This window comes from Ochotona curzoniae, unplaced genomic scaffold, assembly GCF_017591425.1.
Source record: "Ochotona curzoniae isolate NIBS_2020 unplaced genomic scaffold, NIBS_Ocur_1.0 scaffold_4937, whole genome shotgun sequence".
NCBI lineage: Eukaryota > Metazoa > Chordata > Mammalia > Lagomorpha > Ochotonidae > Ochotona > Ochotona curzoniae.
The window spans coordinates 2752068-2776273 of NW_024467126.1; the positions used below are offsets into that span (position 1 = coordinate 2752068).

Sequence of the window (24206 nt, forward strand, 5' to 3'; positions counted from 1 at the left end):
CCCTGTGTCTGGGGCTGCTTGCCTTCAGCCAGCCAGCTGCACGTGAGGACGGTGTGCAAACCACGTGTCTGCAGCGTATGTTGAGGCCTACACAGTGCTTGACTACCGCAGAGTGCACGTGCGGTGTGCCCTGTGTGGGGTAGCTGTAGAGCAGGCTGAGCCATCTCAGTTTGTGGAAGTAAGTTCCCTGATGCTGGCATAGCAACAGAACTGCCTGATAGCACTGTTCTCAGAAGTCGTCCCTGCTTGGAAGTGGCCCCAGCTGCATGTGCCAGCTTCACTCTCAACAGCAATTTGAGGTAGGCTCTGTGATTCCCGTTTTACAGGCTTGGAAACAGGCTGAGTATAGTTCATAACTTGCTCCAGATGATCAAGCTAAGAAGGGATAGAGCTGGGCTTTGGGTTTCCAGGCGTGTTAAACTCTACTTCCTCTCTGATCTGTTGGCAGTTTTTAAAAATGTATAGCTGATGAATTAGGATGTCTCCCAATGAATAATTTTTTTTGAAAGTTTATTTTCAGCCAATTTATTCTCTGTTCCCTCACCCCTCCCAGGAGGCTGACTTAAGGGAAATTAAGCGTCATTTTGTTCTTATAAATATATTTTTTACAATCGTTACATAGTTAATTAGGGTAAAAAGGTTCAAGGGCTATAGGAAAGTAGGTAAGACTACTATTTTGATATTGCTTCCTTCATGTTTAAAGGGGGGTATTAAGGGAGAAGGCCCACCCAATTTCCCACACTCCCCAGGTCCTTGATGCGGCCCATGCTCCGAGATTCTTGCTAAAGTGGTTTTGATAGTTCACCAGTTATGAATCGCTGCCAATCTTGCTACTCCAAGCACGATGAGGTCGTTGAAGAATCCACCGACAGACATAGTCCCTCATAGAGTCTCCGTTTGCCCCGTATTTCACTGCCAACATATAGCTGAGGTGGTTGATTGACCTGTCCTCTCTTTTCATGGTTAGGGTTCTGAGTCCAGCAGTTTGATTGGGGAGATCTCCAAAGAAATTTTGCCTGAGGTGTTCTCAGACCAGATTCTTGTACGTGCTAGCAAGTACAGGGTCCGGCACAGTCCATTGCCCTGATCAGCTGGTGGTTGCAAATTCTGGGTTGGTTCTGTTTTCGGCCCTGACTTCCACTGGAACCAGTGGGTGTTGCAGTCCAGCCTGGTTCTGCCCAGCACATACTCGGCCCTGGCATAAACAAATGGGAGCTGCAGCCTAGTCAGAGCTACCCACAATAACCCGTGCCGGGCCTGCCCCCTACCCTGGTTTGCCAGAATGTGTAGCAGTAATCCAGTCTGTCCCACACCGCGTTCCACCCCAGCCCCTGTCCAGTTTTCGTGATCTCCAGTGGAAGTGGTGACCCAAGAGGGAGGAGCCTACTAATTCCCTCCCAGGTCTCTCTCACTCCCGGATTATGCATTCTCCAGGTAGTTCTGTGGTTTGACTTGACAGAATTAGCCCTCAGTGCCAGCTTCTACCACCAGATGCTGCGGCTAAGCCCAGACAACCCTCTCCCACTCTAATTTTTGTTTGCACCAGTAGGAATAATCAGCCCAGCCTGGCTTTTCCCTTATCTAGTCCACCTGAGGCATACAGGTGTTGTAGCCCTGCTTAGTCTGGCCTGCCCCTGCCCCAGCTCATGCTCTCCAGTGGGAGTAGCTGTCCAGCAAGGGAACCAGCCCTTATTCTCCCTGCCGGCTCTGCCCTGTCCCTTCCTGGTTCTCACGCATGCTGGTTGGGCACTGCGGTCACATCCGGTATAGGCAACCTCACCTTGGCATTCCGTATTGTGCACTGGTCCTTGTTGTGACCAAACCCAGCTCAACCCACACTGTTCTGGTGCTTGGATTTGCCAGTGGACGACGTGAGCAGATTCCCCTGACCCATGCCAAATCTATGCCAGTGGGAAACATTCCATGGCCTGGTCTGGGCTGTTTCCTATCATGCTTCTTGTGCTTACCTGCAGGGTCTGTGTCCTGCCAGAGGAGTTGCCTAGGCTCCTCCGTCAGAACCTCTGCCAATGCCAGATTTTGTGCATATATCATTGGGTCCATGAGCCAGTCCTACTCAGTTCACCTCCTGTCCTAGCAGGAACAGTGGCTTTTCCTGACTGGCCTTCAACCCAATCTGGTTCTTACTGTTGGATGTTTCATCCCAGCCATGGCTCATCCATACCCACATACGGCTCACACATGGCTCAGTAGGGGTTGAGACCTAGCCTAGTCCGTGCCACAGCTACCCTGGTCCTTCAGAGCATCAGATAGTGTTGGAGTCCAATCCCAGTCCAGACTTGTGCCAAGGGATTCTACAACCATTTCCCGTTCAGAATGCAGCCCCCATTCCAACCCATGCACCCCTTGGTGGGAACCTTAACCCAGTTAGGGTATCCCCTTAGCTCCTCAGCTGGGCCTGTTCCCAGCCATAGATCATGTGCATGCCAGTGGTTGTTCTGACTCAGCTTGGCTCAGCCCCTCACCTGTCCCGACCCCTGCCTTAGACACTGTGGCTTAGCGTTCCTGGATAACGCAGACCAGTAGGTGCAAGAGTCTAGCTTGGCATGACCTGTGCACCCTCCTGTTCTCTAGTTTCACTTGTGGGCTATGGTTTGCTCAGTCCTGCCTGGTCCACCCCGTTCCTTTACCAATCCACACATTGGCCAGCCGTTGGAGCTACTTTGCCCAGCTTGTCTGACCCCCAGGTCTGGACCACATGTTCACCAGCAGGAGCTATGACTCGCCAGGGGAGTTTCCCAAGTTCCTCCACTTGATTCTCTCCCAGACCCAGTTCTCATACATTCCACTGGGTTTAGGCCAGGTTTTACCTTCCATTTGGCCTTGTATGAGCTGGGTAAACGTTGCAGCCTGGCCCACCCCACAGCCTGTTGAGGATGCACATTTGTGTGCTGCTGCCTTGACAGTCCAGACTGTTGTTGGTTCCTTTACCTGTGATCCATTGGCAGGCTCCTTGGTCACACCTAGCTTAGTCCATCACTACCCCAACTCTTGAGCTAACCAGTGGGTCTAGAATTATCACAGGGTTTGGCCCACACATCCGCCACAGAATCTACCCCCGGTTATGGTTCTCCAGTGCTAGTTAATGTAATGGCCCTGCTTAATGTGACCCGTCTCCTGATCCACCATCATGTCAGGTAACAGGGTATGATTCTGTTGGACAAGCCCCAAGCCATAGCTTCTGCATGGACCAGTATTTGGTGGTCAGCATTGTTCAGTGATTACAAGTTTCTCAAAGGAAGAGTTACTGTCGTCGGGAATCTTTATGATTGCTTCACGTCCTAGAAGCACAGTGGGTTCTACCTGGAGCTACCTTAGCAGCAATTCAAAGAACCAAAACCCCAGAGCTCCCGGCCGGTCGGCCAGCAGGCAGAGCCTGGCACCAAATGGCGCTATGGCCGCCCAGGGACAGCTCACCACATGCACATGGTGGCTGGCGTCTGGGATCCAGGCATGAGACGTTCCGTCCTGAGACCACACCCCAATGAATAATTTCTTATTCGGAAGAATCATTGAGTAAAAACAGATGCTTCCGTGAGTATTTACATTTTCCCCAGCAATTTACATGAAGATTGCTGTTTTAGAACTTTGAGATAACTGTAGTTTCAGAGAACACTGAAGGGCTTGAGGTTCCAAGTGTGATGCTTGCAGAATGGCGATCACTGCGTGAGACTTCCGGGCATAGGTCAAAGGTCTCCCTGGAAGATGAGGGGGTGAGCAGCCGACCTTGTGTTCAAGGGGCAAAGATCTGGATCAGGAGAACTCTTGAGGTGGGAAAACCGGTTGAAGTGAAGTGGGGACCAGAAAAGGGTCTGTTCCATCCCGGCCTCACGAAGCTCTCAGCCCAGAGGCTTGGGTGAGGTAGCTCAGTGGTCCTGTCACAGCGTGGGTCGTGGGAAGGTCGACGTGAAGCTAGTTCCTGCGCCAGTAATGTTAGTTAAGTCGGCGCAGAGCTCCGGCCGTGAGTACAGGATGCAGTGAGAGCATCAGAGCGTGAGCTCATCTCTCAGGAGTGGGCTGAGGCGTCTGTGAACACTGTGCTGAGCGAGGCCCTGCAGGTGAGTCAGGTAATCAGGCAAGGGAGTAACTGTTAGCTCACCTGAAGCCCACACTGCTGCAGCCAACAACCACACAAAACACCAAAAAGACCAATGTGTCTGGAGGGATGGGAGTGGTGGACGAGGATGGTCGGGGGACCTGTGAAGCGGTATTACCTTGCAGGATGTAGGGGCAGGCGGGTTCAGCAGAGGAGTGATCCATTTCTACTATTGTTTGTGGCTGAGTGAGGAGAAGGACTGGGGAGAACCTCCTACCCCAGTTGAGGTAAGATACATTGTGGTATGTTGACAGACTCACAGGGGAAATAGTTTGAAAATTAGGAAATAGAAACATGGGACTTGGTTCATTGAATGTGCTAAGAGTACAGGAGGGGGCCCAGGCGCAGTGGCGCAGTGGTTAAAGTCCTCGCCTTGCACGCCCCAGGATCCCATATGGGCGCCGGTTCTAATCCTGGCAGCCCCGCTTCCCTTCCAGCTCCCTGCCTGTGGCCTGGGAAGGCAGTCGAGGACGGCCCAAAGCTTTGGGACCCTGCACCCACATGAGAGACCTGGAAGAGGCTCCTGGCTTTGGATCAGTGCGCCCACCGGATGGAAGATCTTCCTCTCTGTCTCTCCTCTCTGTATATCTGCCTTTCCAATAAAAATAAAATAAATCTTTTAAAAAAAAAAAGAGTAAAGGAGGGAGCCCTCAGCGGTAGCCTAGCAGCTGAGGTCCTCACCTTGCACTTGTTGGGATCCCATATGGGTGCCGGTTCTAATCCTGGCAGCTCCACTTCCCATCCAGCTCCCTGCTTGTGGCCTGGAAAAGCAGTCCAGGGCAGCCCAAAGCCTAGGGACCCTTCACCTTTGTGGACAGTTGGAGAAATATAGCTTCCAGTCTGTATTTTTGATTTTTTTTAAAGGCCTTGGGCCCTCTTTGACTGCTTTCCCAGGCCACAAGCAGGAAGCTGGATGGGAAGTGGAGCTGCTGGTATTAGAACCAGCGCCAATATGGGATCCCAGCGCATGCCAGGCGAGGACTTTAGCCTACTAGGTCACTGTGCCGGGCCCTCAGATCTTTTTTTAAAAAAAGATTTGATGCAGGCCCTGTGTTTTTAATTTTTTAAAAAAGATTTCTAATCCTGGTTGCCCCGCTTCCCATCCAGTTCCCTGCTTGTGAAAATCTTCCTCTCTGTCTCTTCCTCTGTATATATGACTTTCCTATAGAAATAAATAAATCTAAAAAAAAAAAAAAAGATTTGCGAGGCAGATTTTACAGAGAGAAAGAGAGACAAAGAGACCTTGAATCTGCTGGTTCACTCCTCAAATGGCAGATCTGGAGGCAGAAGTCGGGAGCCTTTTCTGGGTCTCCCATGTGGGTCCTGGGACCCAAAGCCTTGGGCCATCCTCCACTGCTTGACCAGGCCACAAGCAGGGAGCTGGCACAGAAGTGGAGCAGCAGGGCCCAGTTGGCACAGTAGCCTCATGGCTAAAGTCCTCACCTTGTGTGTGCTGGGATTCCATGTGGGGGTTAGTTTGTGTCCCTTCCAGCTCCCGGCTATGGCTTTGGGACCCTGCACCCGCATGTGAGAGCTTGTGGAGGCTCCTGGCTCCTGGCTTCAGATTGGTTTAGCTCAGCCCCGGCCACTGCAGCCACTTGGGCAGTGTGCTGGTGGACAGAGGAGCTTTCTGTCTGTCTCTCCCTCTCTCCGTAAATCTAACTTTCCTGATAGAAGCAAATAAGTGTTAAAAAGAAAAAGGAGTGCCAGTTTAACCTGTTGCATCACTGCCACTGGTGCCCCAGTTTGTATTCTTGTTTATTTATTTAAAAAGAGTTACCCAGAGACGCATCTCCATATGCTGGTTCACCCCCGTGATGGCCACAGCAGCCAGGGCTGGGCTCTGGGCATCTCAAGGCAGCCGTCCCAGCGGCAGCAATACTGGACCTTTGTTTGTGTTCCTTTTTTTTTTTTCTTTTTTTTAAGACTTATTTTTATTGCAAAGGCAGATAATACAGAGAGGAGGAGAAACGGAGAGCTGTGGAGCAGCCAGGGCAGGAAATGGCACTTACGGGGCTCCTGTGCCAGAGGCTGAGGAAGGCTTAGCTTACCACACCATGGTGTTGGCCCCGGTTAATGATATTATTAGGGAGACTCCCTGTTATCCCCCACATTTAATCCAGATTTAACTCAGACTTGATTTTAAATCTCTCCTATCCTTCTTGTAGCTCACTGCCTTTCCTAATTCAGACAGTGACTGAGTGGGCTGTTGTAGCAGCTGCTCTTTTGTAAGGAGGAGGGTGTGTCTTTTCATTATTTACTGTCCTGCGTGTCCAGCTCTCCGTCCCGCCCGTGATCATCTTCCCACTCTGTAAAGTCAGTGGTGAAGTGGGACAAACACTGGGCTCTGTGACTCCTGGCTCTGATGTCAGCTGCAAATTCTGTGACCTTTGGGCAGATGAACCGTGATGAACAGTAAAAGCAAATTGACCTTTTGGAAGTAGTGTACAAGTGTTTGATTAATTTGAATGGATTTTTCCATTGTAGGATAGAAGCTTGTTAGCTGGTAGAGACCTCAATTGATTTATAAACTAGTTTTCTTTTTTTTTTTAAGACTTATTATTTTTTTTTAAGATTTATTTTTATTATTTCTTTATTGGAAAGGCGGATATACAGAGAGGAGAGACAGAGAGGAAGATCTTCCGTTCAATGATTCACTCCCTAAGTGAGAGCAACGGCCGATGCTATGCCGATCTGAAGCCAAGAGCCTGTTCCGGGTCTCCCACGCGGGTGCAGGGTCCCAAGGCTTTGGGCCGTCCTCTGCTGCTTTCCCAGGCCACAGGCAGGGAGCTGGAAGGGAAGCGGGGCTGCCGGGATAGAACCGGCGCCCATATGGGATCCTGGGCGTGCAAGGCGAGGACCTTAACCACTGTGCCACCGCGCCAGGCCCAAGACTTATTATTTTTTTAATTGGAAAGACAGATATACAGAGAGGAAGATCTTCCGTCCAATGATTCACTCCCCAAGCGGCCCTAACGGCTGGAGCTGAGCCAGTCCGAAGCCAGGAGCTCTTCTGGGTCTCCCACGCAGGTGCAGGGTCCCAAGGCCTTGGGCCGTCCTCAACTGCTTTCCCAGGCCACAGGCAGGGAGCTGGATGGGAAGCGGAGCTGCCGGGATTAGAACCGGCGCCCATATGGGATCCCAGGCGTGCAAGGCGAGGACTTTAACCACTACACTGTCACTCCTGGCTCTTTTTCTTTTTGTGAGATTTAGAGACTAGGAGAGACAGTCAGATCTTTGATCTGCTGGTTTACTTCTCCAGTGGCCCTATTTCTTAGTCTTTTTTAAATACTTACCTTTTGATTTCATTTTACATGAATTAAAAAAAAAAAGATTTATTTTTTATTGGGAAGGCAGATTTTATAGAGAGAAGGAGACACATGTAGCCTCAATGGCTGGAGCCAAGCAGCTCCGGAGCCAGGAGCTTGGAGTTAATTCCCGTTCTCCCACGCAGGTGCAGGTCCCAAGGCTCTGTGCCGTCCTCTGCTGCTTTCCCGGGCCACAGGCAGGGAGCTGGATGGGAAGTGGAGCAGCTGGGACATGAACCAGGGTCCATATGGATACCTGTACATGCAAGGCAAAGACATAGTTACTAGGCTACTACCTTGCATTTCTTAACCCTTAACCTGCTGGGTTTTCCGAAATGGGAGGTGCTGTCTCCCTGTGCTCATTCCCTCTTGCCCTCTAGAGGCCATTGGCAGTACTGTGTGTTGAAGCAAACCTTTTAACTGAATCTGATGTTCTCTCCCTAGCTTTGTAGATAGCAAACCAGAAACAAGGTAGTTAAATTTCTAAAAGGTTGCTTGAAGTCAGGACAGTGCCCTCCCTGGAGGGCACCAGTGCATTTTTGCCACCAGTATTGTTAAGTGGTTTTCTGAAAACAAAGAATGCAAGTTTGTAGTGCGTTCCAAGATGAAGAGGATGGTCCGAACTGGGTTCAGAGGAGGGTGGGCTGAGGAACAGGAATTGGGCCTGTCGGGTGCCCTGTGTGTTCTGACCGTCAGAGAAAGCAGGGGGACAGGCTGCGTGTCCCGAGAGACTGGCTCTGCTCTCATCCTGTGCCCCCCGAGCTGCCGGCTTACTGAGTTGGAGTTCCTGGATTGTTGGAAGGTCATGGTCTTAGCAGTCATAGTCAGGGTGACTTTGTGTAGACAGCTCTTTTGCCTTGCAGAGCTAAGTGCTGGCCTACCCGGAACCCGCCTTTGAACTCGAGGAGACAGAGCCGTGCCACTAGCGTTAATGGTATATACAGGGCCTGGCGCAATGGTGTAGTGGTTAAAGTCCTCGCCTTGCACGTCAGGATCCCATATGGGTGCTGGTTCTAATCCCGATGGCCCCGCTTCCCATCCAGCTCCCTGCTTGTGGCCTGGGAAGGCAGTCGAGGACGGCCCAAGGCTTTGGGACCCTGCACCCACATGAGAGACCTGAGGGAGGCTCCTGGTTCCTGGCTTCAGATAGGCACAGCTCCAGCAATTATGGTCACTTGGGGAGTGAACCATTGGACGGAAGATCTTCTCTGTCTCTCCTCTGTAAATTCGCCTTTCCAATATAAATTAAAATAAATAGATAAATAAATCTTCAACAGACTTCCTGTTCAGGGGCTCTCTCCTTCCAGGAAGGGTGTATGGGTTGCTGAGGCGGGCTTCGTGCCTTACCTCAGAGCTTTTTTCCAGGAAAGTATTTCTTTTGGTCAGATCTTTGTATTTTGAGGTTTTTTTTTTTTTTTTTAAGATGTTGATGATGTAACCATGCTGATAGGTTAAACACTTTTTAAAAAGATTTATTTATTACCAAGTCAGATATACAGAGAGGAGGAGAGACAGAAAGGAAGATCTTCTGTCCGATGATTCACTCCCTAAGTTTGCACAGCAGCTGGAGCTGAGTCGACCCGAAGCCAGGAGCTTCCTCCAAGTCTCCCATGCGGGTGCAGGGTCCCAAGGCTTTGGGCCGTCCTCCACTGCTTTCCCAGGCCACAGGCAGGGAGCTGGATGGGAAGAGGGGCCGCCGGGATTAGAACCGCTGCACATGGTATCCCAGCACCTAGGACTTAAACCGCTATTGCCATCGCACTGGGCCCTGGTTTCTTTTTTCTTTTCTTTCTTTCTTTTTTTTTTTTTTAAGCATATATTTTACTTATTTGAGAGTCTCGGTTACAAAGAAAGGGAGATTGATCTTCCATCTGGTGATTCACTGCCCAAGTGGTTGCAGTGCTGCTAGAGACGAGTCACACCAAAGTCGCGAGCTTTTTCTGGATCTCCCATGTGGATGCAGGCTTGCACCAGCACATTAGTCGGGAACTGGATCAGAAGTGGGGCAACCTGGACTTGAACCAGAATGCATGGAAAGCCAGATTTACACAGAGGAGAGACAGAAAGTTCTTCCTTTCTGGTTCACTACGGATGGCTGCAGTGGCTGGAACTGAACCAGTCTGGAGCCTGGAGCCTGGAGCCAGGAGCTAGGAGCCAGGAGCCAGGAGCTGCTCCTGCTGTTTTTTTTTTTTTTTTTTTTTTTTGGTAAAGATTGATTTTATTTTTATTAGAAAATCAGATATACATAGAGGAGGACAGACAAAGAGAAAAATCTTTTGCCTGTTGATTCGCTCCCCAAGTTGGTGCAATGGCCGGAGCTGCATGCCTCTGAAACCATGAGCCTGGAGCCTCTTCTGGGTCTCCTGTATGGGTGCAGGGTCCCACGGGTTTGGGCCATTCTTTCCAGGCTGCAGAGAGGTGGATGGGAAGTGGGCTGCTGGGATTAGAACCAGCGCCCATTGGAATCCTGGTGTGTACAAAGTGAGGACTTTTAACTGCTAGGCTACCACGCCTGGCACAGGAGCTTTGGACCATCGTTGACTACTTTCCCAGGCCACAAGCAGGGAGGAGGATTGAAAGTGGAATTTAAGGAATGATCAGTCAATTGAGCGGTTGTACTTGGTGCGATTTAGTTACTAGGACCTGGAACCTCTTCTGGGTGTTACACATGGGTGGACAGTATCCAACATTTCTTATATGTTTCTTAATTCTAGATGAATTTGCTGACAGTTTGTTGTAAATAATTATTTTTATTGCAAAGCAGATATACAGAGAGACAGAGAGGAAGATCTTTCGTGCGATGATTCACTCTCCAAGTGACTGCAATGGCTGGTGCTGAGCCAGTCTCAAGCCAGGAGCCAGGAGCTCTTCCAGGTCTCCCACGCGGGTGCAGGGTCCCAAGGCTTTGGGCCGTCCTTGACTGCTTTCCCAGGCCACAAGCAGGGAGCTGGATGGGATGTGGAGTATCAGGGTTAGAATCTGCGCCCTTATGGGATCCTGGCGCTTTCAGGGCGAGGAGTTTAGACTTGGTCATGGTGCTGGGCCCAATAATTTTTTAAAGTGTTGATGTTAGCTGTTGAGGAAGGGTGGGGGTGTTTCTCCTGGGAGCAAAATAAGGCTGGAGAATCATCTGACCCAGTCCTGCCACGGCCGTGGGAGGGACTTGAGGTTCAGTGAGCGTGTAGCAGGTATGTTTGTGGTTACGGATTGCCTGTGGACAGCGATCTGAGTATGCAGATGGCCTGGGCAGGGCACTCAGCATTCGAAGGTGGCGGGTTCAGAATCTCTTCAGCAGGTCTGCTGCTTGGTTTGTTTTCTCTTTTTTTCTGTTTTTGTTTTTTTAGTAGTGTTACCTTAAAATTATTTCATTATTTGTACTGCAAGGAAGGAAGAGAAGCTGGTGGAGGAAGCTCCCATCCTTAGCTGTTCATGCCTTAGATTCCCGTGATAGCCGCAGCAAGGTCAAGGGGAGGCCCCGAACTTCTGCCTGACTGAGCTGTCACTGCTGGCCCTTGGTAGCTGAAAACAGGCAGACCAGGGGTGTGAACCCCCACTGCTCTGGTGTGGGGAACGCGCTTTGCGGGCGTGTTCCACGTGCCTGCTCCCCGAAGCTCCCTCCCTCGCTGCTTGTTTATTTAAATGTTGCAGAGAGGGGGAGAGGGAGAGACAGAGCTTCCATCCTCTGGTTGACGCTTCCGGTGGCCACAGTAAGGGTCTGGGACAGGCCAGGCCAGGTCAGAGCCTCTTCCGGCTCTCACACATGGCTGACAGCGATCGAGGAGTCTGTGTTCAGCCGCGTCTCTCGATCCAGCAGGGAGCAGCACCTGGGTGGATGCTGTTGCCGTGCTGGCAGCTTCACCTTGTGCCGCAGTGCACAGGACAGAACTGTCGGGGTGGGTGTCTGTGTGCATGTGCAAGTGCTTTGTATTAGTGGACACTTTCCCATCTTGAGTGGCTAAGGGAAGGTATAGTACAGGTGGACCCAAAATGTCCGAAAGTAGGGATCGGGACCCGGCACTATAGCCTAGTGGCTGAAAGTCCTCGCCTTGCATCTACGGGGTCTCATGTGGGTCCCGATTCGTGTCCCAGCTGCTCCACTTGCCATCTGGCTCCCACCTTCTGTTCTGGGAAAGTAGCTGAGGATGACCAGATCCTAGGGACCCTGGACCTGCATGGGAGAACTGGAAGAGGCTTCTGGCTTCTTGCTTCGGATCGGTTCAGCTCGCTCTGTTGCAGCCATTTGAGGAGTGAACAAGCAGATGGAAGATCCCCTTCTCTGTGTATCTGCTTTTTCAATAAAAATAAATAAGTGTTTCAAAAAAGTAGGGGGTTGGTTTTGTTTTTCTTTTTTTCACAGCAGATATATATGTATTTAGCTGCCTCCTATCCCATGGAGTTCTGCTGGCACTGGGCATCTGTCTCATTCCAGTACACGAAGGGTGTGTTGTGGACTGCAGTGCCAGTGCTGTTTTTGGTATGCTTTACCTCAAGCGGGAATCACACACTGCACTAATGGAAACCTAGCTGCTGGCTTTGGATCAGTTCAGCTCTGGCTGCTGTTGTCATTTGGGTGCTTAACCAGCAGTTGAAAGATCTTTCTCTCTGTGTCTCCTTCCCTATGAAATCCGGTCTACCTTTCCAGTAAAAATAAAGTAAATCCTTGCATTTTTTTTAAGATTTATTTTTTTATTATTTATTTATTGGAAAGGTGGATATAGAGAGAGGAGAGACAGAGAGGAAGATCTTCCGTCCGATGATTCACTCCCCAAGTGAGCGCAACGGCTGATGCTATGCCGATCCGAAGCCAGGAGCCTCCTCCGGGTCTCCCACGCGGGTGCAGGGTCCCAAAGCTTTGGGCCGTCCTCGACTGCTCTCCCGGGCCACAAGCAGGGAGCTGGAAGGGAAGCGGGGCTGCCGGGATTAGAACCGGCGCCCATATGGGATCCTGGGCGTGCAAGGCGAGGACCTTAACCACTGCGCCACCGCGCCGGGCCCGCTTGCTTTTTTTTTTTTTTTTTTAAGATTTATTTATTTTATTGGAAAGGCAAATGTACAGAGAGGAGGAGAGACAGAAAGGAAGATCTTCCGTCCGATGACTCACTCCCCCACACGGCTGCAATGGCCGGTGCTGCGCCGATCCGAAGCCTACAGCCGGAAACTTCTTTCCAGGTCTCCCATGTGGGTGCAGGTCCCAAGGCTTTGGGCATCTTTGACTGCTTTCCCAGGCCACAAGCAGGGAGCTGGATGGGAACTGGAGCTGCCGGGATTAGAACCAGCACCCATATGGGATCCTGGCGCTTTCAAGGCGAGGACCTTTAACTATTACACTATCGCGCTAGGCCCGAAATAAAGTAAATCTAAAAAAAAAGAAAAAAGATAAGAATGTATTGCAGTATTAGAGATTGGACCCAACACGATGGCATAACAGGATAATCTTCTGCTTGCAGTGCCAACCTCCCATGTGGGTGCCTGTTCACATCCTGGCTGCTCTGCTTCTATTAGCTCCCTGCTATAGCCTGGGAAAGTGGAGAAAATGACCCCAGACCTTGGGCCCCTACACCCACTTGGGAGACTTGGAAGGAACTCCTTGCTCCTGGCTTTGAATTGGCTGGACCTAATGGAACCCTGAACCAGGAGTCTCCCCTGTGGGTGCCGGGGTCCTGGGTGCTCAGGCATCTTCTGCCTTTCCCATGTCATTAGCGGAACGCTGGGTTGGAAAAATTGTGGTCAGGACACAGGGACAGAGCCAGTACCCAACACCACTGGGCCCAAGATTTGTTGATTTTTGATAAAACTAGCGGGAATAGAATGGTAAGCTGATAATGTGTACTTGAAGGGAAATTGTTTATTACAGAGGGAAGTGATAAAGTCCTGTCAGCAGTGGGAGGCGGTCTTAGGTGTGGATTTGTTACAATTTGGTTTCTGAAGACATACTCTTGTTGAAGTAGTGCTCACACAGAAGAATGTACAAACACAATTTTGTATCAGTGAACAGGCAAAGCAAAGGCCTGTGGAATTACTGCTCAGTCGGGCTTGGTGGCACTGCCTCCGAAGCCTCCTCCTGACCCTCCCAACTCGGTCCTGGCTCTTGGCTCTTTCCCAGTGGAGACTGGTGCTGCCCTCATAAGTACGTTTTTCTTAATTTTGAACATAATGACATTTTTAAAAGTACAGTGAAATTATTACAGTAAAACAACATACATTTTCCCAATGTCTTCATTACTGAAATTTCCCCAACTTTCTATTTTTAAAAATGTTTGATTGATATGTGAAACTCAGTTAACTTGTAAATTTTCTCCTTTTTTGCTTATTAAAAAAATCTCGTCATTTGTCCTGTATAACTTCAAACTTTCTGGATTTTGTAAATTGCATACCCATAGCATCATTTTACAGAACGAACATATAATACAGTGAAGTGTGCAGACCCTGAGTGCTTGGCAGGAGGAATTTTTACTTTGATCACAATTTAAAATTGAAGTCAGCAAAAAGGACATTTTTCATCCCTGCACAAAGTTCCCTGGTGCTGCCTTGCAGGTCGTGTTCTTTGCAGCATTCATTGTCTGATTTGTATTGCCATGGACAAGTTGCTTCTTTCTCTCTTTTTAAAAAAGATTTATTTATTTTTATCTGAAAGACATATTTAGAGTCAGAAGGAGAGTCAGAGCAAACTTAGAGCTCTTTCATTCACTGGTTCACTGCCAGATGGTTGCAATGGCCAAAGCTGTTCCAAAGCCACGCGCTGCTTCTGCCCATACAGGTGCATGGTCTCGTTACCCAGATGCGTTGTCAGGGAGCTGGGTGGGAGTGGAGCAGCCAGGACACCAACTGGCTTCCATGTGGGCTGTCAGCCTCATGCCTAGCGTCGCAATACCAGCATCATGTTTCTCTGTGTGTGTGTGTGTGTGTGTGTGTGTGTGTGTATGTGTGTGTGTGTGTGAGATGGTAGGGTTTTTTTGGCCATTAAATTTCTTTTGTCTGTTTAGTTTTTGGATTTATTTATTTATGGGCCTGGCACGATGGCTCAGTTGGCTAATCTTCCACCTCCGGTGGCTGGGATTCAGTATGAGTGCCAGTTGGTGTGTCCTGCCTATACAACTTCCATCCAGCTCTCTGCTTGTGGCCTGAGAAAGCAGTTGAGGGTGGTCCCAGGCTTTGGGACCCTGCACCCGTATGGGAGACCTGGAAGAAGTTCCTGGCTCCTGGCTTTTTGAAACGGCAGATTTGCAGAGAGGCAGAGAGCAAGATCTTCCATCCACTGGTTCACTCCATAAGCAGCTGCAATGGCTGGAGCTGAGCCATTCTGATGCCAGGAGCAGGAGCTTCTTCTGGGTCTCCCACGTGGGAAGTGGAGTAATTGGGACACAAACGGGTGGCTATATGGAATTCTAGTATTTGCAAGGGGAGAATTTAGTCAGCCATCACGGTGGACATCACACTGCAGGGCATGCTCCAAGGATCCTGCTCAAGTGGTTTTGATAGTTCAGCAGTTTTGAATTGCTGCCAGTTTCTCTATTTCAAGCACGATGAAATCTCTCCAGAATCCGCTGGTTGACATAGTCCACTTGAGAGTCTCCGTTTGCCCAGATTGTCACTGCCAACACGTGGCTGTGGTAGAGGTTTCCATCGAGGTCTCTGTGTGTTACTGGTAGCAACCCAGGTACTGAGCCTTCAGTGACAGGGAGCTGGATTGGCAGGCAAGGCTGTACTCTGTCCTGGGCATGAGCTTTTGGGGTACCGGTATCCTCACTCCCCCGAGACACTGTGGAGCAGGAGGGAAGGACTGCCCTGGTGGCCAATGCAGCTTGGTTTTCTTCCTGCTTTCTCTGTGTTGCTAGAAAAGACTTAGTGTGGCGACAGCTATGCTAACAGTATGTTACCACAGTACAATGAACTTCGATTTTCTTCTATTACAGAAATTGTATCTGTCTAAAACCTTCATCATGCTGGTGTAGATGCAGTGTCACAGCGCTTAGCTTCGTCTGCAGATGATGGTTTGTGTGTGCTGCAACCTTGGCTTTGGCAGCTGATGGGGGAACCATATAAGTTACAGTACAGAGTCACGAGTGGAGCTGCCTCTGTTCAGATGTCTGTGAGAGCAGCAGAAGATGGGTACCCACAAGGTGCCCCACGGAGACTTCTGGAGCCTGGCCATGGTGGCTGTCTGGGGAGTAAACCAGAAGGTGAAAGATTTCGGTTTCTCCCTACCCCTGTAATTTTGCCTTTGGTATACATTTTTTTTTAAAAGAGATTTATTTATTTTTATTGGAAAGTCAGATATACAGAGAGAAGGAGAGACACAGGGGAAGATCTCCATGTATTGATTCACTCCCCAAATGACCACAACAGCCGGAGCGGTGCCGGTCTGAGACCCGGAACCTGGAGCTTCTTCCAGGGTCTGCTACCATGTGAGACCCTGAAATAAACTTAAAAAAAATCTTTTTTTAAAAGTTATTCTTATTTTCTTTTTATTATTATTTTAATTTTTGATGATTTTTAAATGGTTGAGTAGTGTGATCAGGATCAAAGGCTACGGGAAGATGGGACCACCATTTCCACATTCTCATTTTTTTTCTTCCCTGTATCTGGGGGAAGGAGAGAGAAGAGGAGAAACCACACCCAGCCTCCCAAATGCTCTGCACTTTAAGATGGACGATAGCCACCCGACATCCCATCCCAGGCCCCCTTTGGGGGCATGCTCTGAGGGCACTGCTCATGACGTTTCGATAGTTCAGCAGTTCTGAACTACTGCCGATCGTGACACTCCAAGCACAATGAAATCTCTCCAGAATCCACTGGCTGACATGGTCCAATCCAGAGTGTGCATTGACCCAGACTTTCACTGCCAACATGCGGTTCTGTTAGTTGATCAATTTGTTTTGTCCTGCGTCCTCTGTTATGGTGACAGATGTCCTCTGCAGGCTCCAATGGACTGCCATATACTCCACGTGCACCTGGATATGCTGTCCACCTCTCCATCTGAGCCATTGAGGAGTCCCAACTCTGACCAGGGAACCTGCAATTCTCTCCATGGTTGCAGTTCTGAGTCCAGTGGTTCGGTTGGGCGGATTGCCATAGAAATTTCATCTGAGGTGATCCCAGCCCCGATTCTTGTGTACATGCCAGTAGAGGGTCTGACACAGTCCATTTCCTCAGTCAGTTTATGCACATGCTGGTGGTTGCCATGGCTGGGTTAGTTCAGTTTCCAGCCCTGTCTTCTACATGTACCAGTGGGTATTGGAGTGCAGCCTGATCACATACTCGGCCTTCACACCAAGCAGTGGGAGCTACAGCCTAGTTGGAGCGACCCACAGTAACCCTCCCCAGCCCCTCTGCCGTGCCTTGGTTCTATGCTTGCCAGTATGTACAGCAGACTGGTCCAGTCTATCTGACATCCCATTCTGCTCTCATACATGTCAATGGGCATTGAAGCCTAGTTCAACCCAACCAGCCCCACTATCCAATCCACACATGTGCCAGTGGGTGCCACTCTGTTTAGCCACCCCTGCCCCAGTCCTGGTTCTTATGTTCATCAGCGAGAGTAGCAACCAAAGAGGCAGGTGCCCACTGTTTTCTAATGGGCCTACTCCCACTCCTAGGTCTTGCACTCTCCAGGTGGTTCGGCAGTTTAACTTGACAGAATTAGCCTCCCCATGCCAACCTCTGCCAGCTGATGCTATAGCAAAGCCCCGCCAAACCTTCACCCACTCTGATTTATGTTCCAGTAGGAATAATCAGCCCAGCCTGGCTTTTCCCAGATCCAAGCCACATGAGGCCCACTAGTATTGTAGCCCTGCTTTTTTCTGGTCTGCCCCCATCCTGACTCACCCTTTCCACTGGGTATTGTGGTCTAACAATCCACATCCCCCCTACTAGCCTCTCCCTCCCTCATCGCAACCCCTCAGGTCTCACATGTGCTGCTTGGGTGCTGTGGCATATGCCAGTCGCTTGTAGCCTGGCTGGGCCCGACCTACCCCCAATTCCAGCTCATGCTGCTGAGGGCTAAGCCTAGCTCAGCCCATCCGGCCCCCAGTCCTGGCCTTCATGTGAACTGGCTTATGTTGTGGTCCAGCCCGACCTGACCCACACTCCATTCTGGTACTCGGAATTGCCAGCAGGTGATATGAACTGGCCCATCCTGGTTCGCCCCTGACTTCGGGCAAATGTATGCCGCTGGGTACCGTTCCCTGGCCTGGTCTGGGCTGGTCCATGTCGTGATTATGTCACTCACCTACAGGGACTGTGTCCTGACAGAAGAGTTCCCCAAGCTCCTCCATCAAAACCTCTCCCATTGCCAGGTCTTGCACACAGTGGTGAGTCCATGTGCCATCCCTGGTTAGTCCCCCTCTTGCCCTAGAAGGAACAGTGGCCTTTCCTGACTGACCTTCACCCATTTTGGCTTTTACTTTTTGGGTGTTACAGCCCAGCCAAACCTGGTTCACATCCTGACACAGCTCACACATGGCTCAGAAGGGGCAGACACCTAGCTTAGCCTGTCCTACACCTACCTTGGTTCTTACGAGCACCAATGGGTGCTGGAGTCTAGCCCAGTCCAATGTACCCCAGATGCAGTCCACACTTGTGCCAAGGGACCCTGCAGCCATGTGCAGACTACACAACAGCCCCTACCCTGGCCTTTGCACTCACCAGTGGGAACCACAACCCAGACAGGGCATTTCCTTTGCTCTCCAGCCAGGCCTGTTCCCTGCCATAGATCTTGTGTGTGCCAGTGGTTGCTCTGACCCAGCTTCACATAGCCCCTCCCCTATCTTGGCCTTTGCCTTTGGGTGCTGTAGCTTGGCCTGACCCAGCCAGCCCCCCAGTCCCAACTCCCACTGCCGGGTGCCGCCACCTGGCCTTGCTCAGTCCACTCCCATCCTAGCTCTGTTATACCGTTAGGTATGATAGCCTAGCCCAGCATGACCTGTGTTCCAGTCTGGTTTCTGCAGTTGCCAGTGGGCTAAGGTTTGCTCAGCCCTGCCTGGTCCGCCCCCTTTCAAAACTAACCCACATATTTGGCATCACTTGGAGCTACCTTGCCCAGCCTGCCCAACATTCAGGCCTGGGCCATGTGCTCACCAGCAGGAGCTGTGGCCCAGGGAGTTTCCCAAGCTCCCCTCTTAGGCCCACTCTCAGACCCAGATCTCACGCATGCTAGATCTTTGCCCTGCATAGTCTGCTCTTCCCTCTTGGCCTTGTATGAGCTGGTGAGTGTTGCTGCCTGGCCTACTTCCCACCCTATTACAGGATGCACGTGTGGGTGCTGCAGCTTGGACCTGTCCAGACTATTCTTGGTCCCTGTACCTGTGAGTGTTGGCAGGTCCCATGATCATGCCTAACTCAGCACATCACCACCCTGACTCTTGATCTAACCTGCGGGACATGTCTTTCCACAGGGTTTGGCCCATAGATTTCCCACAGAATCTACCCCTGGACCTGGTTCTCTTGTGTGCTGGTTAGTGTCATGAGCCCATCTAATGTGATCCATACGCTGTTCCAACATTCAGTTAAGTGCTAAGATCTAGTCCTGCTAACCAGGCCCCCAGCTCTAGCTTTCACGTAGACTAGTGTGTGGTGGTCAGTAATGTGCGTGCTAATAAGCACAACTCCGGATTCCCACGTGGGCGGACGCATGAGTCTGACCCACACAGATCTTCTAATCTCTTCCCTCCAGACTACCAGGTCTCAGTCCCCTCGCTTACCTGCAACTACAGTGGCCCTGTTGTCAAGTGTCCCTCAGGATTCATTCTCATCTGCATGTACTGTGGATGCCCCTAGGCAATAATTCAGACCCCAGAGCCCACTCTGGCCAACCGTAAGCTCAGGACCCTCTCCCTGCCTAGCAGCGATGGATGGAGAGCTAGGATCCCCAGCAGGAAGCCTGGACCAGTATAGGTAGCCCCAGCCACAGCCAGGTAGGGATGGTCAGATACAGAGGAAGGTGGATGCTGTGTCTGCTTGAGGAGGGAGGAGAAGCATGATGAGAGAGGTTACTCCTGTTGTCAAACTACATCAGCACCCAAGGATAGGGGATGGTCCTTTGATGACACCGTAGAGACCCCAATGTGGGGAACAGTGTTCCCAGGGTGTTACTTGAGTATTTTATTTAATTTTACATGAAAAGCAGAAAGAGGTGATTGCAATGAAAAATGACATCAACATCTCAAAAATTGTACATCAGGAAAGTATAATGAGAAATCTCCATGGTTTAGTCTCTTTTCTGGTACTCCCTCCGTACTCTGCGTTCTCAAAGGGGATTCATGAGCTTTAATACCTGAGGAGATTCTCATCTGTAGGTTTTAGGATGTTTTTTTAAAAGATTTATTTATTGGGCTCAGCGCGATGGCACAAGTGGTTAGGGTCCTCGCCTTGCACGCCCAGGATCCCATATGGGCGCCGGTTCTGATCCCGGCGGTCCCTTCCCATCCAGCTCCCTGCCTGTGGCCCTGGAAAGCAGGAGAGGACGGCCCAAAGCTTTGGGACCCTGCACCTGCATGGGAGACCCGGAACAGGCTCCTGGCTTCGGATCGGCATAGTATCGGCCGTTGCGTTCACTTGGGGAGTGAATCATTGGGCGGAAGATCTTCCTCTCTGTCTCTCCTCCGCTCTGTATATCTGCTTTTCCAAAAAAAAATAATAATAATAAAATCTTAAAAAAATAAAGATTTATTTATTTTTATTGCAAAGTTAGGTATACAGAGCGGAGGAGAGACAGAGAGGGAGATCTTCTGTCCGAAGATTCACTCCCCAAGTGACTACAATGGTAGGTGCTGCACCGATCTAAACCCAGGAGTCAGGAACTTTCTCTAGGGCCTCCCATTTGGGTACAGGGTCCCAAGGTTTGGGTCCCAAGGCCTGCTTTCCCAGGCCACAAACAGGGAGCTGGGTGGGAAGTGGAGCTGCTGGGATTAGAACCGGCACCCATATGCGATCCCGGCGCTTTCAAGGCAGGGACTTTAGCTGCTAGGCCACAGTGCTGGGCCCAAGTACTGAGCATCTTGAAGAGTTCATCTTTAGTGATATCAGGTATAATATAGCCATACTTCCTGGCGAGTTCAAGTCTTGCTTCAGGAATTTGGCAGGATCCACAGGGTAACCATGGTTGTTGGTGTCTGTGCAATAAGGCACCAATGCTTCAGGTGGAAGCATCCGCTTGGGAATGGGTTGTCCACGCAGAAGGAATGGAACAGGTTTGCAGAGGATTTCCAGCCTCTTCGGGTCATAGCAGGCTGTCTTGCCAACACCTCTGTTTTTCTCCATTGCAGCAATGGCGAGTTCTGAAGCTATCTGCACTTCAATGTTTACTTTTCTCTTGAAGATATCAGCACCCTCCTCTCCTAGCTGGACAGCATAATCCCTTTTAAGTGGCTGGATGGTCACACCTCTCCCATTGAGAAGCTGTGTTAAGTCAGTAAGTTGTGTAGGGTCAACTTGTCCAAAATCTGTAAGATACTGCAGTCTCTTGGGACTTGGAGGGCAACACTGGCGTCTGAAGCTGTGTCCTTCGTTAAACCTGGGATTTGGATGCAAAACAGAGTCTGGCCTCCCTCAGAGCCCAGCGGGGGCCGAGTTCCCTTCTCCTTTATGGCCCCTGCCACATTTTCTGCCTCTTCTCTGACCTCTGGAACTGTGTGCCGACTTCCTGGACCTGGCATTGGGCTTAAAGTTGGCAGGCTCACATGCGGCAAGGCCCGGATCAGGTCCAGGGCCCAGCGGCCCGGATGGGGCCCCGCCATAACTGGCGGGCTGAGAAGATTCAAGGGGGTCCCCAGCCGCCAAACCCCTGCCCCTGCTTGAGTGGTTTTGATAGTTCTGAGCGGTTGTTGCTCCAGGATTGATAAAATCTTTCCAGGATCTGTCAGCTGACCAAGTCCACCTTAATTCATCTGCATACCCAAGAACATGCTGCAAAGCTTGGCCAGGAGAATTGTTCAACCTGTTCTACTATCCTCTGATAGAGGTAGTCGGTGTCCCCTGCTGGCCTTGATGACCTGGCTCTCGTGCAGCTGAGGAGGCCCAGTCCTGATACGTGCACTCCTAGGTCTGACCACATATGTTGTGTTGTTCCCTGTGGCTGGAGTTGGGGTTAAACAGTGTGGTTAGGGAATCCTTCAACAAGCTGCTCCTGATGCGACCTGACGTATGTGCACCAGCAGTGCAGGGTCAAGGCTGTTCCCTCGCCTGTACATCTAGTGAACATAGCAGCGGATGCAGCTGCCTGGTCAGACCTGCTCCAACCCCATCTCTTACTCCTGTTTTCTGGGATACACATTAACAGGAAACTGGAATTGGGAGATGGCACTCAAATCTAGGTATCCTGATGATGTAGTGACTGAGAAGTCCAAACTCGCTTCTTCACAGGGAGACCAGTTGCTCAGCCTCATAGGGAGCTTCTGGGGATTTATATATTTTTATAGGAAAGGTAGATCTACAGAGAGAAAGAGACAAATTCACAAGTCTCTCAATTGCTGCTTCACTCTCCAAGAGTCCACAACAGCCGGAGCTGAGCTGATCCGAAGCCAGAAGCCAGGAGTTCCCTGCAGGTCTCCCACACTGGTGCCCATATGGGATCCTGGTGCATACAGAGTGAGGATTCGGGCACTAAGCCATGGGGTCCTGCACACATCATTTTATGCAGCTCTACCACCTGCTGCCCCGGTAGTGTTTTTCCTAAATGGAAAGTGTCCTTTGCACTGTTTGTCTCACTGGAAGTTGATCTAACTTGTCCCAGATGGGGCTCAGTGTGATGGCGCAATGGTTCCTTGCAAACATTGTGATCCCGTGTGGGCACCAACTTCATGTCTCAGCTGCTCCACTTCCCATCCGGCTCCCTGACTGTGGCTTGGGTAGGCAGTGGAAGATGGTCCAAAGCCTTGGGACCCTGTGCCAGCGTGGGAGACCCAGAGGCGGCTCCGGGCTCCTCGCTTGGAATCAGCTCAGTTTCAGCTTTTGTGGCCACTTGGGGAGTGAACCAGCAGAGGGTCTTTCTTGTGAATCTGTGTTTCCAGTAAAGTACGTTAAAAAACAAAACAGTAAAAAAGCTTGTCTCAGAGGAGACTGTTCTGTTGTGTCAATCCTGTGTAAGATGTGTGCTGGTGTGAATGAGTGTGTTGCGGTAGTTGGCATGGTGTACACAGGGCATGGTCCGGGCACCGAGGGACAGCTGCCCTCATATAGCAGCAGCTGGTGACCTCAGCTCCCCAGAAAGGACTGCTCTGAATAGCCGCTTGACTCAAACTTGTGGTGCATGGACATGTAGTTTTGTTGTTGTTGGGGTGGGGGTGTTGTGGGAGGATGGGAGGAAGATACGGAAGTGTCCAGAAGAACCACCTGTCAGCCCACTGCCTGCTCTTTCCTGGTCGTGCCAGAGGCTGAGTGGGAAATGGGCCTGTGCGTGGGGGAAGAGATATGGAGCAGATTGTTGTACGCTGGAATGTAAATGGAGCAGGACTGGAAGGTCTGGGTTAGCATCGGGTTGGCAAGGGACTTAGGTTAGTTATCCCAGAAGGAAGTTGGAACTTAGACAGGTTAACTGGCTTGTTAGCTGCTTGCCACTCATGGCCATGCGCGAGCACCTCCCATACGTGAGAAGATCCTTCCTCTGGCTCTTTGCTTTTTTGTTGTTTATTTAAAAAGGTTAATGCTTAGATCAGTTTTACTTTTCTTCATTTATAAAAAAAATTCCATTATACCTCCTCATTCTCATAGGGTGATTAACTTACTTATGAGAAACTGTTATGTTAAAATGAAGAAATTATGCAGTGATTCTCAAAGGGTACTTTATGGTTTATGATTTTAAAATTAAGATAAATACACAAAATTTTCCCCTTTTAAAGATTCATTTATTTTTATTGGAAAGTCAGATGTACAGAGGAGGAAAGAAAGAGAGGAAGATCTTCTGTCCACTAATTCACTCCCAAGTGACTGCAACGGCCAGAGCGCTGATCTGAAGCCAGGAGCCTCCTCCAGGTCTCCCACGCAAGTACAGGGTTGGTCCCTAGGCTTTGGGCCGTCCTCAACTGCTTTCCCAGGCCACAAGCAGGGAGCTGGATGGGAAGTGGAGCAGCCGGGATTAGAACCGGTGCCTATATGGGATCCTGGGGTGTGCAAGGTGAGGACTTTAGCTGCTAGGCCAGGCAGCTGGGCCCAGCAAATCTTAACAATGTAGAATACATTATAACAGTAAATTTGCTGAATAAGTGAAATTTTGAAATAGTTTTGTGAGAATTCATTGTAAAATTTGCTTGTCAAAATGTACAATTCAGGGCCTGGCGTGGTAGTCTAGCGGCTGGAATCCTTGTCTTGCTTACTCTAGGATCCCATATCGGTGCCAGTTCTAGTCCCAGTGGCGCCACTTCCCATTTAGCTACGTGCTTGTCGCTGGGAAAGTGGCAAGGATGGCTCAAAGCTTGGGACCCTGCGCCCGTGTGGGGGCTCAGGAGAGGCTCCGGTCTCCTGGCTTCAGATCAGCGCAGCTCTAGTTGTTGTGGCTGCTTGGGGGGGTGGTGAATCATCAGATGGAAGCTCTTCCTCTCTCTCCTCTCTGGAACTGACTTTCCAATGAAAATAGATTATCTTAAAAAAAAAATACACAATTTCGGGCCCGGAGCGGTGGCACAGTGGTTAAGGTCCTCACCTTGCACGCCCGGGATCCCATATGGGTGCCGGTTCTAATCCCGGCAGCCCCGCTTCCCTTCCAGCTCCCTGCCTGTGGCCCGGGAAGGCAGTCGAGGACGGCCCAAAGCTTTGGGACCCTGCACCCGGTGGGAGACCCAGAAGAGGCTCCT

The 24206-nt window shown here is 50.4% G+C and overlaps 1 protein-coding gene across 5 annotated transcripts in view; it reads left to right on the forward strand.

Annotated features, from left to right (window-relative positions):
* Positions 1-24206, forward strand: part of KDM2A (lysine demethylase 2A) — an 87058-nt gene that overhangs the window by 10620 nt on the left and 52232 nt on the right. Inside the window, exon 2 of one of the 5 annotated variants that reach the window (XM_040971064.1) lies at positions 15336-15407. The exons of 3 other annotated variants lie outside the window; for them this stretch is intronic. Coding sequence is in view for 1 of the 2 variants with exons in the window: in XM_040971062.1 (XP_040826996.1) it covers positions 20792-20830 (39 nt within the window). In the remaining variant the exon portion in view is untranslated. Of the gene's footprint in view, positions 1-15335; positions 15408-20382; positions 20831-24206 lie in introns of those variants that run through there. One more of the 5 variants, XM_040971062.1, reaches the window with a different exon arrangement.